This window comes from Phoenix dactylifera, chromosome 5, assembly GCF_051530095.1.
Source record: "Phoenix dactylifera cultivar Ajwa chromosome 5, Ajwa_hap1_PhDact_Kaust_v1.1, whole genome shotgun sequence".
Lineage (NCBI taxonomy): Eukaryota > Viridiplantae > Streptophyta > Magnoliopsida > Arecales > Arecaceae > Phoenix > Phoenix dactylifera.
In genome coordinates, this window is record NC_143194.1 from 11492837 (window position 1) to 11502500 (window position 9664).

Consider the following 9664-nt stretch of genomic DNA (forward strand, 5'->3'; position numbering starts at 1 on the left):
TATGGTGTGACTTAAAAATCCAAAAACCAAGATTTTGTGTGCATTAGAGGTGCTTAGATCATGATTTACTATTCTTCAAAACAACCATCATATACTGCAGGTTGTATATTGTTTGAAGGCTATATTGATGAGTAGGCAAATAAACTAACCAAATTGCAAAACCTACTTGAATTGATAATTTTGGTTCGGTTTGTCAGTTTTTTTCATATTTGATATATTTTTGGTTTGAAAATCTTCCGAACAAGAAGAAATTGGATTGGTTTCATTTTAAGTTTTAAAAAGAAAGCAACTTAAACTGAACATACCTGCATATATAAACTAACCAGTTCATTTGGTTCAGTGCCTTCAGGCTTCAATGGTTCAATTCAATATCCCTCACTGCAGAAAACTCATCTTTTCCAACGCTTTTTATAACCTTTACCGACGCTTATAAGCGTCGGCTAAAGTTCCGGCGATGCTAATAAAAGTGTCGCAAAAGGATCGGCGATACCGGAGTGGTAAAATTTTTTTCCGACACTACATGAAAGCGTCAGCAAAAACAGAAATTTGCCGACGCTTTATCAAACGGATACCAACCTCATGCTTTTCGCCGACGCTTAAAAGCGTCAGCAAATCCCGGGCTCTAATACCAACAAATCTGTCATGCTCCGAACCCAGAGCATAACATACGCTGCATATCTATATGGCGGACCAAACAAACATGCAAGGCTACAAATCATATTAAAACAATAATAAATTTTGAAATTTATTTAATCAATAAATTATTCAATCTTACAATAGTTCCAATATAACAAATGTCAACATGTGCTAACTAATAACATAAATCAAATATTCTAACTAGTCTAACTAAAATACTAATAACTGAAGGTATCTTCAGAAAATCTAACGCACTCCTCAAGTCTTGAGCAATCGTGTGTCTATGCATCTAAATCACTCATGGTACGATATCCAAATACTACTATTCTAATCACCGGTGGTGTGGTGTCGAAACTAATTTCTCATAGATTACAAGTCGACAAGGCTAATAAATAATTCTCATTGGTGGGGCCAGATCATAGCCATATTGAGAATACATATATTCAAAACAGATTTTTTATAATTTGCCCAATCACATTTTTCATAATTTTATAATATATAACATAACTTTAAAATGATTACTATCATAATACTAACATAACTTTAATCAGCTAATAATTATTTTACCAATTAATTTAAAAAATATACTTTGAAGCATTAGTTACTTACCTCTTCTCACTTCAAATCCTACTTCAAACAAATAGGTCAGGTGCACCTATTTGATATCATTAAAATATTATTAATTTTAACATCATTCTAGAAGTCAAATGAAGTCAAAATTAAACATTACTGGAGAACAGTCTCATGCCCCCAAATTAGGTTAGTCGGATGATAGTGCCCGACTGCCAAGGTCGATCTGAGCAAGGACGGTTCAAAAGATCTGAAGCTGAGGTAATGGGCCAGTCTACTGTCCGGATACCGGAGCGATTCAAGGCCTCCACCCAAGGGTCAACTTGGATCTAAGCAAAAAGAAAGTCGGGGCTTTGAACTAAGATCCCTCAGTCTCGCTTAGAGAGAGAAAGAGGCTTAAAGAGAAGTCCCGGTCTAAGTCTTGGTTCGATCCTGATCACGGGCCCGGTTTGAGTAGTTTGGTTCGACCATTAGGAAAAATCTAAGCCTACTTAATTAAAGAAGAGCTAGGGATTAGTTTTTTTTCTTTTTTTTGGGCCTTCTTGGCCCAAAATAGGGATGAACAAGGCCCAAATGCTTCATCCCACTGAATTAAGAAACAAGGAGGAAGTGGATAAAAAGAGGGAAGAGGGAAAGTCCGGCGGCCGTGCCTAGGTGGTCGATGACCAGTTGTCAACAGCAGTGGTGGCCACTGCAACGGTCGACGAGAAGGAGGAGCTAAGGTCATCCTTGGTTTGGTCCAAAATAGAGGATAGGAGGTTGGCTTCGATTAAAAGAACAAGAAAAAGTGGGAGCTTACCGGGGCATCTGATGGTCCTCGTGGCGGCGGCGGCAGAGATGAAGGATCTCGGTCGCTGATTGCTCAACCGGTGGTAACTTCTGGTGGAAGGAGAGCGGCGGTGCTTGGTCTAGAGAATAGAGCGACGGAAACACAAGAGATCGAGATAGATTTTCAAGGGTGACAGAGTTCGAAGGTGGTGGCTGTCAGTCGCCAAAAGCAAGAAAGGAGAAGTGGAAGCTTGGTGGTGGATCAATAGTAGAGGGAGAGAAGATTTATAGGAGGGTTTTCGAAGGAGGTCGTGGCTCCGTCACTGATGTAATTTTCGCGGCCGTTGAGCGCGATCGACGACCGTACAAATTGCTATGGAGTTATCGTGGAGCTGCTGCAGAATCGCCTCTGTCACGCCGAGGAAGAAAGAGCAGAGGATCACAATCGCAATTCTCTGTTCGGGTTCTGCTTTCAAAATTGGACTGAAGTTGGCAGGTTCACTCCGATATGGCCCATTTCGGGCCTGATCTCATAGTTGTCGAGTTTTGAACTTTATGATTAGAGAAGAACTGCGAGTATTTTGTTTGCTAAGGGATACAAAAGATCAACTCAAGCAATAGATCTTACTCGACAAGCTGAGAGGTTTCCATAAATAATCAAAAAGAGGATGATTGCCCACTTTTACATTAAGAAAAATAAAAAAAATAGAAAAACTATAATGGCAGCACCTTGTTAATAAAATCTAGTGTGACCTTGAAGGGGAGAGTGGTAGGTGGGTTGGAGGGCGCGCAAGGCTGGCTTAATTCCTTTTCATTTTTTCCTGTTTTCCCCTTATTTCTTCGTTCTCTCTTCTCTTTTCTTTGGCCCTTTTGGACCTTGTATCATTTTATGCTTCTTGGCAGAATGATGTTTATTCTATATCCGATATTTTGCATTTCATTACCATCTTTTTATAACTTTTCTATTTTTTCCCAATTTCCCCTTCTTTTTTCCTTCTCTCTGCACTTTTCTTTGGCCCTTTTGGACCTTGTGTCATTTCTGATGGAATGATGTTTGTTCTATGAGCTCTTTTTTTTTTTTTTTTTGGAGGGAGGAGGGGGGGGGGGGGGGGGGGGGGGGGGGGGGGGGGGGGGGGGGGGTAAACATTTTATGACCGTTTTTCGAAAAACAAAGAAAGAAAGATAACTGAGTTGGTTTGAACTTTTGCATCCAGAAATTAGATTAGGAAGTTATACCAAGGCTAACCAGAAGTGAAATGGGAAACATGATTGGTTCTTCTAATAAAAATGAAAGCCGATATTGTTGACCGGTAAGTGTGCGCCTTAACAAAGTACTGTTCAAATTCCACCCTCCAGAGAAAATCTATCCCTTCTTCTGTCTTTATCGCCAAAAAACCAGCAATCCAACATAGGCGGCGGGTCGTTCCCGCACTTTCAGTCTTGTCACCCGAGAGATACGTCACAGGTGTCTGGTCTTCAAAGCACCCAGCCAAGTGCCGTGACCTTATCTCTTTTCCTTGTCCCTCTCTCAACCTTATCTATAGTCTCCACTATAGAGATGTGGTCAAAAGTTTCGTCGAAGACTCCAAGAAACTCCTGTGCATGGTCCTCTAAGTCTAGAAATTTGACGCGCTTGTGCTCTATTTCTTGTTTGGTACACTTTCTTGGTACGTAGTTTGATACACTTTCGCTAGACAAAAATGCGTATTCACAGGACAATGCATTATCAATCTTAGTATCTCAAAACAGTCCCCTAACTCTGAAGTATGAACCTCTTCACTTTAGCAAGTCTCACTCTGAAGTTCTCATCAAAACTAAGGGGCATTTTTGTAGTTAGAGAGCCTCACAACATCCATAAATATAGTCGACAGACAAGCTTCTTGTTCTCTCCATCCAAAAGCCAAGCCAAGATGATGATGATGATGAGGGTGAGCCTCTCTGTGACATTGCTGCTGTGCATCGCCGCTGCGGTGAGCGCCCAGTCGGCGTCCAACATGCGTGCAACATACCATGAATACAACCCGGCGCAGCACAACTGGGACCTGAATGCAGTCAGTGCCTACTGCTCGACGTGGGATGCCAATAAGCCGCTTGCATGGCGGCAGAAGTATGGGTGGACGGCCTTCTGCGGGCCGGTCGGCCCGAGAGGCCAAGCTGCCTGTGGCAAGTGTTTGCGGGTAAGTTTGGAGAATTTGAAGCTCTAGCTATGCTTCCATTACCTCAAGTTCTTTTTATTTGTTCAGATTATGTTTTTCCTTGTGGCTAGAAAGCTCCCTAGGATTTATATCCAGCTTGAGCTGGGCTTATGTTAGCAAAGTCTTATCTAATCAGGTTTGGTCATGTTCAGGATGGGGCTTCATAAACAGAAGAAAACTAATTACTACATATTGAAAGGTTAGAAAAGCCCCATCTCATTGACCTAATCTGGTCTGATTTGAGCTGAGTTCTTGCATGCAGCTCGGGTATGGAGATGGTTCGTGTTTGAACGAGACTTGACTGTGACTTTAGACTATCATTTTATTCAGCCAGCAATGAGTGGGTTAAAAGGAAAGAATGGTAACAGGACACGGATGTGAACTCTTGTTGGCCTAGTAATGATTAAAACTATATACATCTATGTGTGTAGGGGTTAATCTCTAACTTTCTATTGTGTGCGTATATAGGGACTTGTCTCCATCTTTGTATTTTGTATCCATCCCATTTTTCACTAGAACCGAACACTGGCCCTATACCCACAGCTCTCGTGTGGACCTATGCTTCTTTGAGAGGAGAGGTAGCATTAGGTTTCAAATTCATCAGCTGATATCTCTTGAAAAGTAAAAAAGGGGCCTTGATTTTTTACTGCTATAGCATGCATCTTGATTAGGTTTTCTATTGTTGAAAAAAGAAAGAGAGAGAAGTGCATGAGAAAAGGTAGAAAGTTAGTTCCAGAAATGATTAGTTAAGAAAATGAACATCACCTGTTAACACTAGTCACTTTGGTCTAAATGTCAAATGTCATGATGCAAAAGACAGGAATATATGCAGTTTATGGAATGCATGTAAAGACTAAATGCCAAAATAGAGGATATGTGTAGACTAAATTTATGCTCGGGCAAGAGTGTGCATCCTATGGGATGAAATCTAGTTTTTTGGATCATTGTGCATGCGTTTTGCTTCCCTCAAATCACTTATTTCGGTGAAATATTCAAGCCACCCTGTTGCTAAATGAAATCTGGCAGCAACATAATCGTTACATGACTCATTTGAACCTGGGTTTGTACGATTCAATTGATACAATTAATAAAATTCCTTTTTCTAAAATAAATAACCATGTAGAAAATGAGTCATATTGTTTTCTCCATCTGAAGGTGACACGTACTATAGCCCAAATGCCTAATTATTTACCACAAAATTTTATGTAGTTCCCTCGACCTTACGTTTGGATGATGTCCATCTAAGACGTGATGATGACATAAAAGTTACAGAGGATCCTGACTCATTATATTAGATAGGAAAAATCCAAAGGAAACGTAAAAGAAAATGAACCACCAACCTTATAGGTAAATGAGGATATGTTTGTTCTAATATTGTAGTTTTTTTATGGTATCATGCAGGTGAAAAACACTGCAACTGGCGCACAGGCAACTGTCAGGATTGTAGACCAATGTGCAAATGGAGGGCTTGATTTAGACCATGGTGTCTTCTCTAAACTAGACACTAATGGGCAAGGCTATGCTCAAGGCCATCTGATCGTCAACTATCAGTTTGTAAACTGTTAATAAAACAACTAATGTTGTATTACCACCTTATGCAGCCATCCAGAGAATTAAGTATTAAATAAGGATGGCATCTTGTCTTATCAATAAACGTACCGATGCATGCAAAGAAATATAGTGTGGCTTAAAAATCCAAAAACCAAGATTTTGTGTGGATTAGGGGTGCTTAGATCATGATATACTATTCTTCAAAACAACCATCATATACTGCAGGTTGTATATTGTTTGAAGACTATATTGATGAGTCGGCAAATAAACGAACCAAACTGCAAAACCGACCTGAACTGGTAATTTTGGTTTGGTTTGAGTAAGTTTTTTTCATATTTGGTCGATTTTCGGTTTGGAAATCTTATGAACAGGAAGAAATCGGTTTGGCTTCATTTTAAGTTTTAAAGAAAATGCAACTTAAACTAGACTAACCTGCATATAAAAACTAACCAATTCATTTGGTTCAGTGCCTTCAGGCTTCAGCGGTCAGTTCAGTATGCCCAGCCGCCCCAAACCCTTTCATGCTAAACTAATTCCCTACATGCTCCTCCTGTTTGTTGCTTGGGAACCAAATCATCATATCGTACTTGCATAACCTTTTGTGTGTTAGATATAGGAGATCAAAAAATACAGTTTTTATTAGAAAACTAATGTTTTATGTTTTCTCTAAGAAGGAAAGTATGTATGTGTTTATGTTTAAATGTCATGTAAGTATATATGTATATACATATGCACATATGCATATGTATATATGTACATGTATTATGAGGATTTTTTATTAGTTGCTCCCTGTTTGCTAGTTTAAAAATTAGTACTCGTCACTCTCATCCTTTTTTCAGAAAGATGAAAAAGTTTATTAGGAAGATTAAGGAAGTTTTGACAAGAAAATGCTCTCAAATGAAGTCAGGGATTCTTCTGTCTGTGCTTCAAAACCATCTATATGAATTGTATTCATGCAAGTCTCTCTCCATTGTCCTCTAAAGGAACTTCTCAACTTTCGCATTTTATATCCAAATAAATCAAAATTAAACCTAGGAATTGGCTACTTTGTTTTTTGAGAAAACATATATTTTTTTTATTGAAAATTTTAAAACCTTTCTAAGTCTTAATTTGAAATAACTTTACATTTTTCTTTGGTTAGTTTGAAATACTACAGACTAGAACAATTTGGACTTACTAATGATATAATATGAAAAATAAAAAAATATCCGATTATAAAATATGTTGGTTGTAATAAATTGCCTAATTTTTGTTTAAAACTGTATGTATGGATATTTATTTTTTTTCTTTTTGATAATTCAATAGTTTTTTCTCAAACTTATATAATTTTATCAATATTTAAAATTATGAAACTTTCGACCTTGAATTGTTGTCAAGTTGTGAACTTGTGACTAGAGAGGAACTGCTAGTATTTTGTCTGCTAGGGATACAAAAAATCAACCCAGGCAATAGATCTTACTCGACAAGCCGAGAGGTTTTCATAAATAATCAAAAAGAAGATAATTAATTGCCCACTTTTACATTAAGAAAAATAAAAAATTAGAAAAGCTATATCGGCAGCACCTTGTTAATAAAATCTACTGTGACATGACCGGGAGAGTGGAAGGTGGGTTGGAGGGCGCACGCGGCTGGCTTATTTTTTTTCTTTTTTTCCTGTTTTTCCCTTCTTTCTTCCTTCTCTTTGCCGTTTTCTTTGGCCCTTTTGGACCTTGTATCATTTTATGCTTCTTGGCAGAATTATGTTTATTCTATATCCTATATTCTATATTTCATCACCATTTTTTTTAAGTTTTCTATCTTCTTCCTATTTCCCTTTTTTTTTTTTTTTTTTTTTCTCTCTGCACTTTTCTTTGGCCATTTTGGACCTTGTGTCATTTCATGCTCCTTGATGGAATGATGTTTGTTCTATGAGTTTTTTTTTGGTTAAACATTTTATGACCGTTTATCGAAAAAAAAAAAAAGGGTTTGAACTCTTGCATCCAGAAGTTAGATTAGGAAGTTATACCAAGACTGACCCCGAAGTAAAATGTGAAACATGATTGGTTCTTCTAATAAAAATGAAAGCCGATTTTGTTGACTGGTAATTGTGCGCAAGGACCCCAAGTCCCGTCATCTTATCTCTTCTGCCTGTCTCTCGACCTTATCTATACTGTCTTCTAGAGAAGGATGTGGTCAAAAGTATCATCACTAATTCCTGATGGGCAGACTCCTTGAAACTTTATTCCTGTGCATGGTCCACCGTCTTAAGTCTAGAAATTTGGCACACTTGTGCTCTATTTCTAGAAATTTGGCGCACTTTTTTGGTACATAGTTTGATACACTTTCGCTAGGCAAAAATGTGTCGTGCCCCAAACATGGAGCATAACAGACGCTGCATATCTGTACGGTGGACCATACAGGCATAGAAGGCTACAAGTCATATTAAAGCAATAATGCTTCTTGAAAATTTATTTAATCAATGACTTAATCAAATAGTTCTTACAATAATTTCGAAGTGTCATAAACCGATGTATACTAAATATTAATATAAATCAAATTAAATACTTTAACTAATCTGATTAAAACACCAACAACTGAAGATAGCTTCAGAAGATCTAACGCACTCCCCAGTCCCATGTGATCATGCATCTGGATCTAAAAAATAGAGAAAATATGATAATATGCTACACTAGCCCAGTAAGCAACATAATACTCTAGAGTAGGGTCAAAGTACGCCAAATAATTAGTTAGAACACAAAATATTGACTGAAAAATAAATCATCAATAATACATATTTCTCTTTTGAAATTTATTATTATTTTCATAAACTTATACTAGAAATCCAACATCGGGCTATGGCCATGTAATCCAGTGGTATGGGTTGCACAAAGTGCCAAAAACTACTATTATTAACCACCAGTGGCACGATGTTCAAATACCACTATTCTAATTACCGGTAGTGCGGTGTCAAAACCTGTTTCTCATAAATTATAAGTCAATAAGGCTAACGAATAATCTCCATTGGCGGCCCAGATCATAGCCATGCTAAGAATACATACATACAAAATAAATTTTTCATAATTTACTCAGTCACATTTTTCATATTTTTATAATATATAACATAATTTCAAATGATTTCTATCATAACATTAACATGCCTGACCCATTTAACTAAGTACATAACAGATATCAGAATTTAATTAACGAATAATTATTGTACCAAATAATTTAGAAAACATACTTTGATGCATGAGATTACTTACTTCTTTTCGCTTTAAATCCCACTTCAGATACACAGGTCGGTGCACCTGTTTGATATTATTAAAATATTATTAATTTTAATATTATTCGAGAAGTCAAACGAAGTCAAAATTAAATATTACTGGAGAATAGCCTCATGCCTCCAAATCAGGTCGGTCATGTGACAATGCCTAAATGTCCAAGTCAATTCGAGCAAGAAGGATTCAACGGGTTGGGTGGAAATCAAAAGTGGTCAAATCTAACTGAAGTTGAAATAATGGGTCAGTCTACCATCCGGGTGTTAAGACGGTACAGGGCATCCATCTAGGGATCAACTTGAATTTGAGCAATAAGGAAGTCAGGGCTTTGAACTAAGATCTGTAGGTCTGGCTTAGAGAGAGAATCTCAGTCCAAATCCTGGTCTAACCCTAATTATGGGCCCAGTTGAGTGGTTCAAGTTGACCATTAGGGGAAGTCAAGCCTACTCAATTAAAGGAGAGCCGGGGATTAGTTTTTTTTTTTTTCTCTTTCTCCAAAATGGGGTGAACACGGCCCAAAATGAATGAACAAGCCCCAAGATGGATGAACCCGACCCAAATTGGATGAACACAATCGAAAATGGATGAACATGGCCCAAAATGGATGAACACGGCCCAAAATGAACAAAGCCCACAATAAATGAACAGGGCCTAAAATGGATGAACACGGCCCAAAATGATATTCAT

The 9664-nt window shown here is 37.7% G+C and overlaps 1 protein-coding gene across 1 annotated transcript; it reads left to right on the top strand.

Annotated features, from left to right (window-relative positions):
* Nucleotides 1–3848: 3848 nt before the first annotated feature.
* LOC148703377 (pathogenesis-related protein PR-4-like) lies at nt 3849–5871 on the top strand. Its single transcript, XM_088721639.2, has 2 exons — nt 3849–4151; nt 5571–5871. The coding sequence occupies exons 1-2, from the start codon at nt 3885–3887 to the stop codon at nt 5733–5735; spliced, it is 432 nt and encodes a 143-aa protein (XP_088577765.1). The 5' UTR covers nt 3849–3884; the 3' UTR covers nt 5736–5871.
* The last annotated feature ends 3793 nt before the right edge of the window (nt 5872–9664 follow it).

Coding starts and splice junctions, on each gene's coding strand:
- LOC148703377 (XM_088721639.2), top strand. CDS start 3,885: ATGATGATGATGATGAGGGTGAGCCTCTCTGTGACATTGCTGCTGTGC. Junction 4,152..5,570: donor CCTGTGGCAAGTGTTTGCGG/GTAAGTTTGGAG, acceptor GGTATCATGCAG/GTGAAAAACACTGCAACTGG.